At 37.5% G+C, this 20,519-nt stretch overlaps 1 protein-coding gene across 2 annotated transcripts; it reads left to right on the top strand.

Moving 5' to 3' along the window:
* The first annotated feature begins 729 nt into the window (after window positions 1-729).
* Window positions 730-18,654, top strand: LOC121314103 (poly(A) RNA polymerase, mitochondrial-like). Of its 2 annotated transcripts, XM_041247007.1 has the most exons (10): window positions 730-919; window positions 1,681-1,847; window positions 3,079-3,312; window positions 3,975-4,199; window positions 9,692-9,903; window positions 11,808-12,034; window positions 15,316-15,408; window positions 15,509-15,563; window positions 16,410-16,434; window positions 17,822-18,654. In XM_041247007.1, exons 1-10 carry the CDS (start codon window positions 766-768, stop codon window positions 18,185-18,187), a joined length of 1,758 nt encoding a protein of 585 aa, XP_041102941.1. In that variant the 5' UTR covers window positions 730-765; the 3' UTR covers window positions 18,188-18,654. The 2 variants fall into 2 exon arrangements, with proteins under 2 accessions (XP_041102941.1, XP_041102940.1); XM_041247006.1 differs by lacking the exons at window positions 15,509-15,563; window positions 16,410-16,434 and having other exon boundaries at window positions 17,822-17,907.
* Window positions 18,655-20,519: the final 1,865 nt, after the last annotated feature.

Here is a 20,519-nt window from a genome sequence, read left to right as displayed (position 1 = left end):
CTAGCATCTACAATTTTAGGATTTAGAATATATATATATATATATATATATATATATATATATATATATATATATATATATATATATACACACACACACATTAACGTAATTTAGATATTTTATTTAACATGTAATCAAATAAACTACAAAATGATATCGCAAAAGTCTACCTCTAAAATCATAATAGCACATGATTTCATTTCAGATTTCTAAAGTGTCAGATTTTTCAATTGTTAGTTTTTCGTTAAGTATATGAAAACTACAAAGCGGTATGTAATTCAATATGTTAACATAGCATTATTTATCATGTTTCATTCGATTTATGAAGCAAAATTAGTTAATTATAGGGTAATGCAAAACCTTGACCATAGCTGATTTTAAATTACAAGTGTACTTAAATTGCACCACTGGAAAACTGCAATTAACGTAGCCTCGATTTACTATGAGCTGTACTATAGCGAGATTTTATTTTAATATATGTATTAATGTTATCGTTTATTACATCTGATATAAATACTGCTTGGAACTTTCTGTCGGTCACGATGCTAGAGCAGAAAAATAGGACAAATTGATTTTGTTAAAAGACTAAAACCAGTGCCTGTTCCACGTGAAACAAGCTGCAGTGTCCGAGTCTGTTAGCCTTATGTTATTCCACAATGTTGTTCCATGCTCTGCGTTTACAAAGAAAACGTGTTTTGATACTTTTGTCTTCCCGTAACGGGAGCGTTGCGCACCTGCGCAGTGTCCTTTCGGTTGACAGCGGCAATGGCGGCTTCCTTGTGGATGTGCAGGTTGAGGCCGAGGGGATTGAAAGGAGCACTGAAGAGCCTCGAGAATGGGTGCATCACACCCCAGAGTAAGCACAGCAACAGCAGCGCCGCAGTCAGGAGTGAGGTCGATCAAAGAAAAGACCAAACAGGTAGAGATTAATATAACAGAGCGGCGGTACATGTCTGCTGTTTTAGAACAATAGTAATAAACACTGTACAGTATGGGGGGGTGTATAACTAAGATAAAAAACGTACTTCTTCATTGAACCAGGTTCACAGTTTCGATTGATTCACAGCTGGCGAACATACAGTTTGCAAACAGTACAGTCAAAAGTATATTGTTTAGTTCATAATCTCTGCAACACACACATAACTTGCCACGCCATCGCACTATGAATGATGACTGTAATTAAAACATATTTAAATCACAATGCTGAAGTTGGCTTCTTATTCGCCAGCTTCTTGTTGGCATTCCAGTTTATTCGCATCAAGCAAATGTAACGCAAATTGAATAAGTGACTTCGGTATTTCAGGGGTTAAATAGTTTTGGACCACTGATTGCAAAGCTGATTCTCGCAGAGGGGGAACCCCACTACGACCCCCATGTATTTATCCTGGCCCAAAACTGATTTTGATATGAAAACAGGGGGCAAACATGGCACAGATAACACATTCCCGCTTCGTATTAGCATACCGCAAACGTAATACAAATTAAGTAAGTAACTGGGGTAAGTGTTAAGCGCTTTGGACCATTTATTTCAATGTTGATTCTCACAGAGGGGGGAACCCTCTACGTCACCCATATGTATTTATCCCGGCCCAAAACAAATTTTAACTTTTAAAACACATAGTTTTAAAGATTGAATGCCCAGTACTTGTTTGCACTAATTGTTGTCACGCCTTTATCTAGATACTACTGCTGAAAGAAAACCCTTTTATGTGCTGCAAGAAGAAAGGCTTGAGCAAGCAGAGAGATCAGTTCTTATTAACTGTCCCCCAAAAACCAACGAGAAGAAGTTTCTCAAACATTTGTCAAGCCATGGAGAAATCAATACCTGCTTCTTCTATGAAAGCTTTGTAAGTATTAAAGTGGACTAATGTGGATCTAGTAGTTGATGGTTACATTCAGCCCTATATGGAGGTGTTGTATGTTTTAAATGTATGTATCCGATAGCAGTTATTATTTGAAATGGCTTGATAGTAGGGCAGAAATGGATAATATATGATTGAATGAAGACCTCACAATTTAATATCAGTAAATAGCAGTAGTTGCCAGGAGCGTGACAGTTTAGTAATGGCTCAGATTTTTACAAAAGTCATTATTTTCTCGTTTTCAAAATGCATCTTTATTGGACCAGACCAATTTTGAACAGGTGCCCGGACATTCAAAATGTCTTGGGATCTGTTTGAGACAGACACTTGATTTCTTTCCCCTCTTCTCCTCTTCTGAACCACTGGTCCAATGATACTACAAATTAGAAACATATTGGTTTTCTAATAAAAACACTTACCAGGTAATGAGTTTTGTTAAAGTTGTTGTGTTGAAATGACCCTTGGGTGCCTTGGTTTGTCACAATCACCCCATCTATCAAGCCTTTTGAAATAATACTTTCTGGCATGTACCAAATTATGAATCCACTTTTTAAAGGATACATCACTGTGCTACACAGAAACAAAAATATTGGCAGTAGAAATAGAAAAACAAGAACCAGCACAAGAAAGATTTTGAGGAAAGAAAGGTTTCCAGCCGTCCAAAGAGCAATTTATCCGATTTTTGCTTGTTGCTTGTCGGTGCATCTCTAGGTTTATCTGTTGCATTGACTTAAAACTTGGAGAATATAGCAATCACCAGTGCATGATTTGTTGAGCAACCTTGACTTGCACCTTTCATCTATAATAGCTGTTTGGAAGTCTTTCAGGTTTTTCTCAATACCTCGATGTCTCAAAAACAGCTGAATTAATTTCTTTCAAACGGTGTTGTCTGATGACCGATGTTTTAAAGCTGATTGGTGACCATCTTTGGCATTTTATGCAGCAGGTTCATCATTATCTACCAAATTGTTGATTAATATTGTGCCATACCATTTTTAATCCTGGAGGTAATGGGAAGTATTGGGGAAAAAAACAGAAAATGTATAAATAGATAGAATCCCATTGTTCTTCTGTAAAAATACCTCAAGCATTTTATTTTAAACATCAACAAGAAGAGGGACCACAAAATAAAGCATTAACTCATTTAAACAATCATTACTGTTCTGTCTTGCAAGCATTGCATTTTTACAATCTTATTTTTCAATCTTACTTTTAGGGTACTTATGCTGTGGTGGAGTTTTCAAAGAAAGAGAGTATAGCATCTCTTCAAGATGGGACCATCATCCCAAGCATTCAACATGAAGCTACTGTGCCATTCAAATCTAGACTTGTCTCTTTAAAACTGAACAATCCAGATGACCTATCGAGTGTCTCTTCATCTATTCAGTGCCTAAGACAGTCTGCCATTCCTATCAATGAACTTGTTCAGAAGCTTTCAAGCGCTGACACGGTAACAGCTCTTACTTTTACTTGCTTCTTCAGATGTTTAATCAGCAGCAGACCAAATCTGTAAGATCTATTAATAGAGGATTATCAGCACATTCTCATTGAAAAAAAACGTTTTAAGGAATTTAAGGACCATATTTTCAAAGCGATATCTCCAGTCTTTAACTCCTGTTTTTGAAATGTTACGAAATGAGAAACAAAGCACCTTGAGAGTGTGAATGAACACTTCACTCACTCTGTGCTAGCCTGGTAGCTTTGGCATCATATAGCTGACGCACAAGAACTAATAATTAGCCAATTACCCTGGCTAACTGTTATCAGTATTTCATTGTAAATAATGGTTTCAAAGCTGAGGTGCACGCCTGTTCACTGGAGGTCAAGAACCACTGTTACTGGCTTATTCGAGCACTCAGCACATTAAACTGTGCACCAATCCCCTGCTTATTAAGTTATTTTTACAATTGTCAACAATTTTCAGTGACCTGTTTTCCTTTCCATGGCTTTTAATACAAAATTAGAGCTACCAGCAACAGGACAAAGTATATCATATGTTATATTTTGTGAACACACCATTGGGTTAGAAGATCTTTAGTATAGCTTGGGAATGAAATAAGGCCAGGACTGTTTCATTATCAAGCTTATTTTGTTTTTTCTTTTAAATCTTAGATAGATCAACAGCTGTATACCCTAACTGAAACATATCAGTTGACTGAAGACAATGTTCGCCTCCGTTTCTTGGTGTGTTCCTTACTGAAAGACATTGCAGCTGCCTATTTTCCTGAATGCACTGTGAAGCTATTTGGCTCATCAGTAAATGGCTTTGGGAAGCTAGGTTGTGACTTGGATATGTTTCTAGACTTGGATGGTATCAGTGGAAGGAATTCTAAAAAGGTACAGTCATTTTCCTAACATAGTGGCATGGTGGGCCGGTGGGTATGACTTAACATTTGTACAATTCATGTTGATTGATACAGGAAACTGAGTACACAGCGGTCCAGTTTCCTGTATGAGCGAATGTTCTTGATGCAAAGTAGGTAATAAAGTGCTGTGCATGTGCAGTATATTCCCAGAATGATATGGTGAAACTGCTACAACACTGCTGCAAAGAAACCCAGAAATGGCTGCCTGAGAGCCTCTGGCGAGGCGCATACTCATCTTTTAAACTTTGTTTTTTGTAAATTTTGTAAACATGACATTTAAATTAAGCAATCTAGTAAAGTTACAAAAAAACAACATTGTTGCTGAGGTATTACTATTTGCGGATGAGAAACTTTGTGGTCAAGCGAGATGTTTAAAAAAAAAAAAAAAAAAAAATTAGTAGTGCACTAAAATGTTAGTGCACTGTTGTACACTGTTTTTTAAAAAAAAAAAGTATATAATAGAAATAAACAAAAGACAAAACATATTTTGTCTTTGCAGAATTTTATGGAGCCTACTATAAATTTTGCGTCCGTTTTGGTAGAAAATGCAGAGAAACCTGACAGGTTATACACAAGTCTTTTATAAATCTGGGGTTCAGCAGTATCAAAACTGAAAGAACGTCAAGGAATGTCAGAATTCCACAATCTGTGAGGCAACAAACTAAAACACCTGTACACCAGGAGATGAATTCAGCTTAGAGAGAAAGTGGGGAAAAAACATGCAGAGGCTATTTTTATATTTGAATAACTCCAGTTATTGCTTATTACAGTTGTACTCTTATGTAACTCAGTATGTTACTTAAATTCACTAGCAAATGTGTTTCATACTGCACTGAAAGGATAATTTCCTTAAAGTATGTTATAAGTTTGTTGAGGTGAGATGGGGTCACAGGGAGACTTTTGTGTATTTTGAAGAATTTAGTGAACCAGGCTAGATACCCTGATAATCACTGATTGATTGATTGATTGATTGTTCACTGTTAAATAAAATCACAATCCTACAAGTTTTATATTCTACTTTTTTGTCCCTTGGACAGTAAGTTTATTTTAAAAATTGCACACCCTTGATTTACAGAAGTATTTATTTTTAAGTTTTATTTTTTTAAATGCCGAGAAATGCTTACCCCAGCCGACTTACAGCACCCCGCCCCATCCTTACATAGAAACCTTCTGACCTTCAAACACAACTGATGCTGAGTGGGTTTTCTTTTTTTTTTTTTTCAGTTCTACTTTTCATGACTGTTTTGCTATGGCCTTTTTATTTTTGTTTTCAATGACGCACATTTAAAAAAAATACAGCAGCTAATTATGTTTTAGGCAGCATACATATTATTGGTTAATCAGATCAATATGATTATTTGTCTTGATTCAAGTATTTTGCTTTCATATTGCAATGCATGTTTTCATGAGACCAGTCTCCCAGGGGGAAGTTTTCTTCTTTTCAAAGAAGTGCTTTTAGCCCTGGTAACAGCTGCATTTCCGTATGATTTCTTGTCATAACTCCAGAGAGGTAGAAAAATCACCTGCTAGTCTTTACATTCACAGGTAACCACTTCCCTTACACGTTGTCCCTTGCACAAAATGTTTCAAGTTAGTGCAGCCACAAATCATGCAAAATGGGTCCATCCTGTGTAATAGATCTAAAATGTAATAAAGGCTCATGTGCGAAATATGAGGTGCAGATAGAGTTTATTAATTATGTTGTTTTGGAAGCTCAGGGATTTTATTGGCTAACTATTAGTTCTTGTGCGGCAGCTATATGATGCCAAAGCTAACATGCTAGCATAGAGTGATTGTCATAAGTATTTGTTCAGACAGACTGTTTGCCCTGGCTTGCATTAAACAATTAGCTGCTGTGCCTGTGAGGTACAAAACATTTCTATGAGAGTGCAGATATAATTCTGTGAACCTGTTGTGTAATAAAGCATTACATTTAGTTTCCTTTGTGGCGCAATTTATTATTTATTTGTATTCATAAAATGGTTATGATACTGGGTTATATCTAAAGCAGATGATGCAACTAGATTTCCTATAAATCGTCTCTGAAATAGTCTGGCAAGCCTATGGGTATTGTGCAAGGATATCCCAGTGTGTGGGCACTAAGTGTCACCTTTTACTGTAGTTCCTAAAGATTATTATTGTTATTGTTATGATGATACATGGTAAACTATTTAGGTTAACAGTCTTACTGTTCATTAGTTAAGTCACTGCTTGTCACGTTCAGTTGTCTGACATCAGCTTTTCAAAACTAATTCTGTTACTACCAGTACATGTACACAACAAAACAACCTTGCTATCAAAACCAACACTTTTTCTTATTCCACCATGTGTTACAGTAGTCTCCGGCTAAGAGAACACCCCCCGGGAAGCAAGCGGAGTGTTCTTAAAGCTGAAGTGTTTTCACAATATGAATCAATAAATAAGTAAATGCATTACTTGTCATGACGCACAGGCATCAGCATATGAAATGAACCGAAATAAGTAAAACCAAAACAGTAGGCAAGTGTATGTTGATAAACTACAATCATAAAGAACAGACAAACTAACGTTAATAAAACTAAAGCAAAGTAACACTGTCAAAAGTTGCTATGTACTCTGAAATTGGTTGGTGGGTGTGTTTCAGGCTATCGCAATGACAGAGGCAAAAAGGTTACTTAGGGTTAACTTAATGTTAATAAAATAACTGTCAAACTAAATTAACACAGCACCCCTACAACACGTTACAAAATGCAGCAGCGATGTACAAGACATGCACATTATTTAACAGAATGTTGAAGCAACTCACCAGAACGGGAAACGCCAAATTGCTCGGCGACTTGTCTGATTCAGGTTTTTTTCAAGAGCTCGACAATTTCAAACTCTGTACAGCAAGAGAAGCAGAGGCTATTTTGTAGTGATGAAGTGCACTTGTGGAAATCAAAATGCAAAACAATTCAATGATGTGACAGCGGTTCTGGAAAGAATAAGTAAACCTCAGTTCAGAGATGACACATCGCCTTTTTACAAAACAGTACTGTATCCATTGGGAACGAATCGCTGTCGGTGCCAAGAAGGTTCCTTTTCCTTTATCTGGATCATTTACAATAGGTAAAAATCTTTTTCATCACAAGGGTGTTCCTTTAGGCGAGGTGTTCCTATACGCAGAGACGTCTGTATAACACGAAATACACCACACCACTACCTAATAAGGCTGCAATTCCATCTGGGGTTTCTGTTGATAATGATAAATCACTCTAGCTAGTGCTCCTGTGGTTTGTCACCAGAAACATTTGAAGGAATTATAGCCTTGTTCCTTGTGTGTACATTGTTATTATTGTGATTATTGGGAACATGTCATTGGATCATCTGGTATAGAAATAATCCACTGTCTCATTCAATTTTCTTCAATAGAGTGTTGCACAAATATTAAATGCAGGAGGGTTTTTAAAGTCAGACAGATATTAAATTAATCTATTGCATGTTTGTTTGTTTTTTCCTTTAATGTTGGCTCTTTTTATATGAATCTTTAGAGCTAAGTTTATCCAACCGAGGCTCAGCATCTACTGTAATTCATTCAGCGTTTGTATTTGTTGCTTGTGTCCATGTGCATGTCCTTTGGAGCCCTGGGCCACAAATATGGTCATGTTTTTCTATACTAACTATCTGTAGATAGCCGCTGTTTGTTGCTGGAAGTTCCACATAGATGTACAGTAAATATCTGTGTTGTTGAGCTGCAGTCTCTTTACTGCACTGACACTGGAGTTGCTGATGTAATATCCTGGCTGCCGCTTAACTGATTATGATGAAGCATCAGAATGCATGATCATTTGTTTTCCCAAATTCTGTGAATGTAGGTCATGATGACGAACCTTTTTACAGTGCACTTCATTGGCTTGACTATCGGAGATTACTGTGCGTTTTGAAACTCGTTTTATGCAATTTTGATTAATCTATGTGAATTTGTAACGAGACGCTGCTCTATGTTACTGACACCAATATATATTAAAATATATTGCCAGCATAGTGCTGTATTGATGGGATCAGCACAGCTTGTTACAGTTGGGGATTTCTTGTTTTTTGATTGACATTTTATGTCAAAAGGGCATTCATTCAAATGAGGAACAACCTTTTAACATTTACGGTAAAGTTGGTGTTGTTGCCAACAGGTGCAGTGAAAAGTGTATGTATTTTTATTTACCATCAACTGGTATCTTTTTTTTTTTTTTTTCCTAGTTTCTTATGGTAGTATATGTTAGTGGAAGTGCTTTGGTTAACCAAAGTGAGCAGTTCCTGTTCGTTACACCACTTAGTCAACATACAAACAGGATGCATGTTGTTTAGAGGGAAATTTTTATTGTTATCTGTTTGTGTGTGGTTAGATTTGTTTTTCATTTTTTCTAATAAACAGTTACGAACCAAAAGCTGTTGTTACACACAAGAAAAGCTATCAGTGTTTTACAGTTTCAAATAAGAGGATACCATTGTGTGTGGGCACTAAATGTCATCTTTTACTGCAGCTTGGAAAGGTCCCCTTGACTTCCATATTGACTAGTATTACACATGTAGCCAAAATGTCTCATTCATATTGAGGAAGGAATTCCCCCATCTGCCCACACAGTTTGTTCAACCCTTCATTATGTGGGAGTTAGTTCTACCTTATGGAACAGTCTATCTGATAAACATGGAAATGCCTTTTCACTGATTACAGTCAGAATTGTACTATGCAAGTACAATCTTGCTTGTACATTAGGAATCTCAGGGGTCCCAGAATGTACTAATCAGTCTGGGCAATGGCTGTAGTTGTGTCTTTGTTACTTATTTAAAGATTAAACTGCAGGTGATAAGTGTCAGTTTGTCCAAGTATTTTCTAGGTAACCTGTTCAGACAATCGCACACTGTTAAATTTATGTATTTGAGAACTAAATCTTACTTGAAACTGGAGAGGTAGAGGAGAGGTATATAGTTGACTATGCACCCAGGAAGAAGTTCTTCAAAGGTTGTTAATACAATCCTTAGATATTTTTTAATGGAAAGCAAATATGCAGTGTTGTAGAGTTACTGCAACATTTCCTTTCACTTCTCTGAGAAACTTTTATGTTGTTTGTTTTGATTGTTTGGCCCTATTTCATTATCCAGTGGCCCCAGGTAATGAAATGAGTTTGTTGGTAAAACACAAAACCACCACACAATTTAGTACAATTGTCAATCTCTACTTGAAATCCAAATTTGAAAGGCAGACAGATTAAGGTCAGGATTGATGTGAGGATGCAGAGCTGTGCTGAAGCTCTCCTTTCATGAGCATTCACAAATACATTGTTATTGAAATATTTTTATTTTTTAAATAAAGCATTTGTGAATAATCAAAAGATGATGTTTACTTTTATATATTAACCAGCAAGTTTGGGACAGACATACCTCTATGCAGTAATTCGCTTTTGCGCCACCATCATGTAATTTGCAAACATGCTCTGCGTCTTCTCTTAGACAGCGGGTCCCTTTACCCTGGAATACCAGATGAAGAGAGTGTCTTCGGAGAGGGCAGCCACGCAGAAAATCCTGTCTGTGATCGGGGAATGCATCGACCAGTTTGGCCCGGGCTGTGTGGGAGTGCAGAAGATCCTAAACGCACGCTGCCCTCTGGTGCGATTCGCTCATCAGCCCTCTGGATTCCAGTGTGACCTCACCGCCAATAACAGGTATGGCCATGCCGACAGAGAAGAGTAGAAACCCTTCTGGAGTCCAACTGTATCCACGGAGAGCAAGGCAGTGAACGTGTGTTCACTGTTGCACAATGGCAGAAACCATACTGAAGCTGTTGGGTAATTTTTGTAGATTATTTAAAAACTGACATGCAGGTTGTAGGTGGAAAAGACAATTGGAGCAATCTGTGTGAATAAATGCAATTCATTTACAAAAAAAATGTCAAGGTATCAAACCCATCCAAGCAGTATTTTTAGTTCTTAGTCAGAACAAAAACTTGTTAACTATCATTCAATTCTTATTCAGTCATAGACCAAACTTTAAACATGTTTTTCAACTGTGAATTTAATTTAGTACATGTACCAATGGCTTCAGTTGATACTGTTAAAGGGTTTAAGACCTCAGTCAGTCACAGTGATGACATTTCTATTTTAATACAACAGTGTGTGGTGGACTGCAGTCAAATATTGCCCGACTGATTTGAGATATGTTGCCCCCTGCTGATGAAAAATGGAAAATGCAGTTAGCACAGAAGTTAATCTTACACAGCTTTTTTTTTTTTTTTTTTTTTTTTTTTTAAAGAGCATTTTAGAGGACTGGGGAAAGATTCTGAATTGCATCAGCCTCTTACTGATCAATGGCTGTACTAGGACAACTCCCCAGAAACAGGTGGTTAATGCAAACCAGGGCTGTGGGGGGGGGGTTCCTAATCATGATTTCTGATCTTATTACAAAACATAAGAATATTCTGATTATGAATTATGTAGTTTGCAAGAAACAAGTCAAGTAGCGAAACATTGCGGCTAGTGCCTTTAGTACGTTTTGGTGAATTATTTGAGTGTTTGTAAGTGAAGTTGAGAGACACATGTCAGGGGAATAAGGCTGCTGTCTTGATTTACAGGAAGAGAGTCTGAGCTTTTCTGACTCTCGCTGCCTTGCAGCTGACAGCACTCTTATTCCCTCAAGAATGTCCTTTTACTTCTGCTACTTAGACATTATAAATCAATTAGCTGTAGTGGCTGCTCGAGGTTACTTTAATCTTCAACTAAACTAACAGCAGAACGGCAGGGAGTCCAGTTCCCCCAACCTCTAGCACTTCTGGAAAACCTTTCTTTTTTTTCTTTTTCTCGGATTTGTGATTTAAAGATCTGCCAGGAAGTTCTACATTCTTATAACAGAAACTACTGTAACTGTTTGAGTTCATTTTTGTGTTCATAATACCTGTTGGTAGTACTGGGGAGTGTTTGATTTACCCAAAGATAAGGTTGAGCACATGCAGTGCTATCAATGGCTTGGGTTACATGCAGTTTAGAGACTGCGGATTCTCTCTTGTCACGAGATTATGATGTAGCACGCACATTACTCATGCTCTTAAAAATGATAGGTAAATAGCCTTCTCACGCTAAAAAGCTGTACCAGTTGACTACATTTTCTATTTATTTTTTGCTTGGCAACAAGTTTGTAAGCTGTACCATACATTCACAAGACTTCAGCAGTTAAAAAGCTGTACCAAGCAATTCTTTATCAGACCTGTTGAAAGTAGCCCTGACAAGTGACTTTGACCAAATAAGAATAACCAAGCATACAAAGGGGGCTTTTTGAGCAATATACGGAACATTTCATCAAATATAAACCAAGCCAATCTGAAACTGCTTAGTGAGCATGCCTCAACCTGCCCAAGAGAGACCACTGCATTTCTTTTTTGTTGCTCCTCTTAGCCAGACGCAATCGCTGGCACCCAGTGAAAGGCCAGTGCATGGAACCTTTGTGTAACATGGCCCTGTGTTTCAACTAAGGATGTGTCAACATCCATATTGAAAAGCTCACGCATCCTTAAGTTAATAGTCAAAGACATTCTACAGCACGTCTGACCTGAGCTGTGTCTGTTGTATCCCTGTAGAATAGCCATTAAGAGCTCTGAGCTGCTGTACCTGTACGGCTCCCTGGACGCGCGAGTGAGAGCGCTGGTGTTCACAGTGCGGTGCTGGGCCCGTGCTCACGCCATCACCAGCAGCATTCCGGGAGCCTGGATCACCAACTTCTCCCTCACCATGATGGTCATCTTCTTTCTGCAGAAGAGGGACCCTCCCATCATCCCAACCTTGGACCAGCTTAAAGGATTAGCAGGTAAGAATAGTACTGGATACTTCTCATATGTTTTGTAGGTAACACACACAGTGCCTATTTAACATGCTTATCAATCAATCAATACTTTGTTATATAGTGCCTTTCATACAAAAAGTATATCAAAGCGGTGTACAGGATGAAACAAGAAAATCACAATACAATTCATGCAATGCTCTATTCAAGTCTGGAAGACACAAAAGCATGAATTAGTTTCTTAGCATCAGACAAAGAGTAATGACCTAATTTTAGCAATGTTTCTCAAAATAGTAAAAAGACACTTTGGTAACATTGCGGATATGCAGCTCAAAAGATCAATCAGAGTCAAATAAGACCCCTAGGTTTTGTTTGTGGTCAAATTGCCGAGATCTATTTTTAGAGATGATGTTGCTGCTGAGGACCGAATAACAGAATTGTCTTATCAGAGTTTAATTGTAAAACAATTTGGAATTTCCACCTCTTCACATCAATAAAGTAATCAGCTAAGGCTGACACAGCCAGGGTGTCATCAGGTTTACAGAGATGTAGAGCTGTGTTTCATCGGCAGAGCACTGAAAGTTAACGCCATGTTTATACAGCCCCCTGCATTGTATCCACTGATTTTAGACTCAATCTAATATTGTGTCCTTTTCTGTGTGTGTTGCACATGCTTTTGAATCACTGGAAGTCACTTTATTTCTCCTTTTTGCCAGGATTAATCCTAAAATGTTTGTAAAATATTGTGACTTTAAACTAGCTTGTCTATGTATAATAAATGGTTGTGTTCCATACAAGCAATCCAATGCTTTCTTCTCATTCTTATGAACACGAGTGCAGTTAATTGGGCCAAAGAAATAATGAGAAAAGTCCAATAGAACATTTATTTAAAATAGTGGATTATTTTAAAGATTTACAAACTAAGAACACCAGTTAGATTTGCAGCTCCCATGTTTGATTTCTGATAAGATCGGAGTCTGATCTGGATCTATGTACATACAGTGCCATACAGTATGTGTTTGCTGTGGAGATTGCACTCATTTGTTTTAGTAAACTGCAGTTACCTAACTTGAATTGCTGTGGCACAGGTAATATTTCCTTGCATTACAATTGACCTGAGGCACAAGACAGTGCTGTATAACAGTGCAGTATTAACAAAGTGCAGTATGCATTGACAGTTACTCCATTTTCACATCTGTAATTTTGAAGAGCTCACTTAAAACATAACAAAAAAGACAATTTCGAGTTTATTTTGAAAATTACCTTGAGGTTGTTTTTTCCATTTAAAAAACAAACAAAAAAAAAAAAAAAAATTATACCTTCTCATCCTCAGCAGAGTAGTTATTTAGCTCTGCATGATAAAGTAAGAACGATAAAGCCACAATATCACATTTAAATGAAAAGGTAATAATTGTATCAAAATATAAGAGTTTCAGAAGCAAGTCTTTACTCGTACTGGTTTATTTATCGCAAGATACTAAAACTTGCCTTTCTTTAAAATACCAGCAAGTCACCTGGGATAGCGCTGCCTCTGGCAGCAAAGATGAGCCTTGCAGAGATTTTACACAAGTGCTGCTTTTCTGAAGGCAGGTGTACAATTTTTTTTATTGATCAGTGAAACATTTGAACACTGTAAATGTTGCTGTGTATTAATGCATTCATCCCTTGAAGCATACAGATACACCAGCACTACAGTTAATCCGCTGGTGTGGAAAGATTGAGCAGTGAATTGTACGTGGTCCATATAGAGCTATATGAAGGCAATTTAATGTATTGCACTGTGCAAAGTACTACACTACTCAAGTGTACTGAGGTGAATGCAATAGAGGCGCCCATACAGACTGTATGTCGGGTGTGCTTATGAATGTGGGTTACGTGTATGTACAATTTAACACGTACGGTTTTTTGCGAGTAATTCTTTTTTTTAACTCGCGTTAATCAAACTCCTGTCTTGTCCCTCTGAGCATACCTTAATTCATTTTCTGCGGCACCATTTTAGTGCAGGCAGGGCTGAATGAGTCGTCATCGTCTGAATATAAAATTAGTCACAGAACAGCATTATGTAGCATAGTGCACAAACTGAAGGACGTTCGGACGTAATTTTTTTTTTTTTAATTTCTGACGTTTTATTAGATAGAAAGAGAGTTACTTGTCTCTAATGTCAAAGTCAGTTCCAGTATCACAGAAGTGCATCTAGTCTGCTGTACCACCTGCGTGTTAAACATGCTTTCACTTCTCAAAATACACTCTAGTAGTTCTGCTACAGACAACAACAACACAACAGTGCTTGAGGATCGCTGCAAACCCATGAATCAAGCTCAGTATGATACTATAACCAGTCCTGCTGGATAGCTACTGACTACAGCCCTGTTAACATTGTAGCTTGGTTTTATTTCAATAACCACATTTATTTTAAAATTATATTATTTACAATTATGGAAGATATAACCGTTACTCAGGGAATGTTTTGCTTTATTTAGGCAATTTCAAGTTTTCAAGTTATTGCTAATTATTAATATTATTATTATTATTATTATTATTTATTATTATTATTATTATTATTATTTAAACGACAATGAAAAACATCAGTTTATGAGTAAAAGAAACCGATCATTGTGAATGCAGTAAGGTGAGTAATAAACCGACTCCATTGTGATTTAGCAGTTGTTTCAAACAATTTAACAGCAAATGCTGGATTGTAAATAAATATAAATCTATAAAGAGAATCCAAAATAGGAAAACAAGAGTTTTTATGCTAGGCTGTTTTTTGGATTATTATTATTATTATTATTATTATTATTATTATATTATTATTATTATTATTATTATTATCAGTAATAAAACCAACTTAAATGAGAAATGCACTAATTGTATCAATTATATATGTGCAGGGTCATGAGGTCAGGGGAGCACAAGTGTATATTCTGGCTGTGCTGGAGATTCCACAGGGAGCATTGCTTTATCTCTAGTTGGGGAAGTAAAAAATCATTTCTCCTGATCATGCTGACATGGAGCCTACTGACTACATGCCCTGATGAGCTTAAGTGTTCACCTTCAGGACTGGCCTTTGTCCTCAAAGATCCATTGACCTTCAGTTCTCCTGTGCTGTTGTGGGAGTGGCTCTGGTGAGGGCTCGTAATTTTAATTGCACATTCTAAACTGCTCAGAAAACCAGGAGTGAAACAACTGGGCACTCGAAAATATATACAAAGAATACAAAAAAACAAACAGAAAAAAAGTGTTTTATATCCTTGGTGCTGAATGTACTATTATTTTGCTGTTGAATACACTGTTACATTGTGTTTTAGGTGCCTCTGATAAACAACTTATTGAAGGACATGACTGTACATTTGTTAGCAACATCAGCAGAATTAATACTACAGAGAACACAGAGACGCTAGGTAGGTTAAAAAAGAAAAAGCTATTTGTTTAATAAAATAAAAAATGTAATTACTATCTTTCTTGAATATAGATCTTTGTGTGTTTTTTTCCCTATTGTAGAACAACTTTTGAAGGAATTCTTTGAATTTTATGGAAACTTTAAACCTTCAGTACTGTAAAATGTTTATCAACATTATTCAAAGGTGCCATTCAAGATTCTTGTGGGAAAACTTCCTATATATATATATATATAATATATATATATATATAGTTATATATATATATAATATATCCATGTATAATAACATTCGTTAATTCAGCAGATAACTTCTGAGAAGAATATTTCATTTCGTGAAATCACAATTCAATTGCCTTTTCTACCTTTTGCTCAGGTTACAAAATAAGTCTGTGTGGTCTGAGCTTAAGCCTCGGTGAGCATCACAAAACCACAGAACAATTCAGCACAGTTCTGAGAGGCTGATTGGCTCGGTGTGTTCAGGTCAGGACTGGGGTACGGTCACAGAACAATTCAGCACAGTTCTGAGAGGCTGATTGGCTGGGTGTGTTCAGGTCAGGACTGGGGTACGGTCACAGAACAATTCAGCACAGTTTCTGAGAGGCTGATTGGCTCGGTGTGTTCAGGTTAGGACTGGGGTACGGTCACAGAACTACAAGGGGAAGCTCTCGCGAAACCTGCCTATTACCAGAGACATTGTGCTTCTTCAGGGTAAAGGACAACATTCATATAAACCCCACAAAACAAATATGTTGCCGGCATCCATCCGTACAAAAGGACAAAAGACAGCTATCTCAGTGATGTTTTGATAGCTGTTAGATTTTTCCAGTTACTCTTTGGAGATCTAAGTGGAGAGTGATCTAACTGCAGTTTCAGTGATGACATAGTGAGATCAAATGTTTTCATCTGCTAGGGTTTTTCTTTTTATTAAGCATCTTTCTTATACTGGTATGCTTTATAGTTCTTAAGTGAGAATGAATCAGTTTGTTGTAATACAGGCATAAGTAACAATATGATACATATTACTGAAGTCAGGGTTGTGGTCTTTTTTTTTTTTTCAATTCCAATTCCTTTTCAGAATCAGTTCCCAATTCCATTTCTAATTAACATTCTCTTTTTTATCAATTCCAATTCCAAGTCTTTCAAAGGAATTCCTGTCCTTTTTAAAAACAAGAACACGCTACAAAAACTGCTGCATTTCGTTTTGGGCTTGCGTGCTTTTGTGCTGTAGATTTCAATAGGTGGAGTGGAGATATTTGTCACGTTCTTAAAGCTCCTCTAAATGTCTCAGTTCACCTTTAATGTCAGCCAAGTAGAAGGGGCCTCTCTTGAGATCTGCATTTCCAGCAGGTCCTCATTACTCCCCTGCACTTGTCGATTGGTAGATGTTATCCCCAGGAAGGATTCCAGTCTGTGACCTTGGAGCCAAGAGCCCAGTGTACTGACAAGCCATTCCATTCCAGTTAACCAGGGCTGAAGGTCAAAGCAGGCACTTTTATTGCTGGTCCTTCACACATTGGGATGCAGTACAAAGTGTATGTTGTGCCTGGACTCGGTAGTTACAGGAACTGTGTAGCGCTATCGTGTACTGGAGTTTCCAGCCTGTGGAACAACTGGAGTTCCTGATTTGCAAGTATAATAAATATTCTTTTTGTAAACACAGGGTGGCGCTTTATTTTATCATTTTTTTAAACTGAGACTGAATTGATTTTTCTAATGTATGCATGCTGGTATGTTTTATATGATTTGTCTGGCAATTGGTTACTTTAGTTTTTATTTAGTTGTTGGTCATTTAAAAAAAATCTATTTCAACAAGTTTGTTTTAAGGGATGTTTTGGAAAAACTGGATATCCCATATTTTCAGATGAACTTATTCTTGCTTCATAGTAAAATCCCATGTTTTTTGAGAGAAATATGTAGAAAAGTTATGTAGAAAAGTTTCATAAACCCTAAATACAGCTATGGCCAAACAATTTGCATTAATCTAAACGTATATATTGATTAAAACAGAGTATTTTCACAACTACTTTGAACGGACTGATTACCATGCAATTGTATAACTTAACGTAAGGCGAAACATCACCGCAGGGTAGTAACATCAACACTCATAGCAAAACTGTAAAGTCATCTATTTACACATCAAAGAAACTAATAACTGTGTATTTTGAGAGATTTGAGATGATGATCATAAATATTATATATAATATTATATTATATATATATATATATATATATATATATATATATATATATATATATATATATATATATTTATATATTATTAGTAAATCATTTTTTAAATTGTCTGAATCCTAAAATTCGAGATGTTGCTAAACTATTGGCCATAGCTGTATTGAATAGTAAACAGTATTCAACTAAGCATGTCACAATGATTTGAATGTACTGTTTATTTTCAGGGTAAGGAGCAGAGCAAGCCCGACATCTCCCCTTTGCACATACAGAACCCGTTTGAGCAGCTCCTCAATGTGAGTAAGAACGTGAACCAGACACAGCTGGAGAGGTTTGTGTCGCTGGCCAGGGACAGCGCCTGGATTCTACAGCAAGACGGAATGAGCCATCCGCTAGGGGCAGGAGCTCAGCCCTGGGGACTGGCTGCTCTGCTACTCCCCTCCGCCTCACAGACTGGAGGCAAGGGCAAGAAGAGAAGGAAGAGGGAGCCTGCCAGTGAGAGGATAAAGAGCCTCCTGGAGTCACTGAAGAACAGCAAACCCAACAGTGTGAATGGCAATGGAAAGAGGAACTTTTCCACCCAGTCCCACTAGCAGGGGTCCTGCTTAGAAACGTTCCTGTGCACCTCATGCTGATAGGACAGCAGTGCTGAGCCCCAGCCCACCACTGGACTGCAGTCACGCAGCTCGCAGGCCTGGCTTGTTTCTGGAAGTCAGAGACACTTCTGCATCTACACAGGATACAATTAATATAGATCAGGTTTCATTTTTTTTTTTGGATTTTAAGTAATCTGCATTTTTATTTGTAATAAAGGAACAACAATTGTTTGCATTTGTTTAAAGACAAAACAAAAAAATATATACTTTAAAAGTTTGTTTTCATTTCTGTTTTACCATCATTTTATATTGATTCACATATTCATGCCCTATTAAAGAAACATTTCTAATGTATTTGTTTTAAATATTTGGTTGTAATTGATTACATTTAAAGGGCAGTAGATGTATTTGCTTCAGCTGCCCAGGCTGTATACCTGCTGTCAGAGTAGCAAGACTAGTGCTGTCTTACACTTTTTTAACAAGCAAAAACTTTGAAATAAAATATATATATATATATATATATATATATATATATATATATATATATATATATATATATATATATATATATATATATATATATATATATATATATATATATATATATATAAAATATATGCTGAACAAAAATATAAACACAACATGTAAAGTGTTGGTCCCATGTTTCATGAGCTGAAATAAGATCCCAGAAATTTTCCATACACACAAAAAGCTTGTTTTTCTCAAATTTTGTGCAAAATTTGTTTACATCCCTGATAGTGAGCATTTCTCCTTTGCCAAGATAATCCACCCACCTGACAGGTGTGGCATATCAAGAAGCTGATTAAACAGCATGATCATTACACAGGTGCACCTTGTGTTGGGGACAATAAAAGGCCATTCTAAAACGTGTAGTTTTTATCACACAACACAATGCCACAGATGTCTCAAGTTTTGAGGGAGCGTGCAATTGGCATGCTGACTGCAGGAATGTCCACCAGAGCTGTTGCCAGAGAATTGAATGTTCATTTCTCTTCCATAAGCCGCCTCCAACGTCGTTTTAGAGAATTTAGCAGTACGCCCAACCGGCCTCACAACCGCAGACCACGTGTAACCATGCCAGCCCAGGACCTCCACATCCAGCTTCTTCACCTGCGGGATTGTCTGAGACCAGCCACTTGGACAGCCGATGATACTATGGGTTTGCACAACCGAAGAATTTCTGTACAAACTGTCAGGGAAGTTCATCAGCGCGCTCGTCGTCCTCTCCAGGGTCTTGACCTGACTGCAGTTCAGCGTCGTAACCGACTTCAGTGGGCAAATGCTCACCTTTGATGGCCACTGGCACGCTGGAGAAGTGTGCTGTTCATGGGTGAATCCCGGTTTCAACTGTATTGGGCAGATTGCAGATAGCATGTATGGCGTCGTGTGGGCGAGCGGTTTGCTGATGTCAACGTTGTGAACAGAGTGCCCCATGGTGGCGTGGGGTTATGGTATGGACAGGCATAAGCTACGGACAACGAACACAATTGTATTTTATCTATGGCAATTTGAATACACAGAGATACTGTGACGAGATCCTGAGGCCCATTGTCATGCCATTCATCCGCCCCCATCACCTCATGTTTCAGCATGATAATGCACGGACCCTTGTCGCAAGGATCTGTACACAATTCCTGGAATCTGAAAATATCCTAGTTCTTCCATGGCCTGCATACTCACCAGACATGTCACCCATTGAGCATGTTTGGGATGCTCTGGATCGACGTGTATGAGAGCGTGTTCCACTTCCTGCCAGTATCCAGCAACTTTGCACAGCCATTGAAGAGGAGTGGGACAACATTCCACAGGCCACAATCAACAGCCTGATCAACTCTATGTGAAGGAGATGTGTCGCGCTGCATGAGGCAAATGGTGGTCACACCAGATACTGACTGGTTTTCTGATCCACGCCCCTACCTTTTTTTATCTAGGTATCTGTGGACAACAGATGTATATCTGTATTTCCAGTCATGTGAAATCCATAGATTAGGGCCTAATTAATTTATTTCAATTGACTGATTTCCTTATATGAACTGTAACTCAATAAAATCTTTGAAATTGTTGCATCCATTGTTCTATCTATCTTATCTATCTATCTATATAGACTGTGTGTGTGTGTGTGTATCTATATATATATATATGTTGGGTGGCACGGTGACGTGGTGGTTAGCGCTGCTGCCTCATAGTACCAGGGTTCTGGCTTCAATTCCAGCCTAGGGGTCTGTCTGTGTGGAGTTTGCATGTTCTCCCAGTGTTTGCGTGGCTTTTCTCTAGTTTTCTCCCACAGTCCAAAGACATGCTGTTCAGG

The sequence above is a fragment of the Polyodon spathula genome, chromosome 4, assembly GCF_017654505.1.
Source record: "Polyodon spathula isolate WHYD16114869_AA chromosome 4, ASM1765450v1, whole genome shotgun sequence".
Lineage (NCBI taxonomy): Eukaryota > Metazoa > Chordata > Actinopteri > Acipenseriformes > Polyodontidae > Polyodon > Polyodon spathula.
This window is presented reverse-complemented; position numbering and strand designations above follow the sequence as displayed.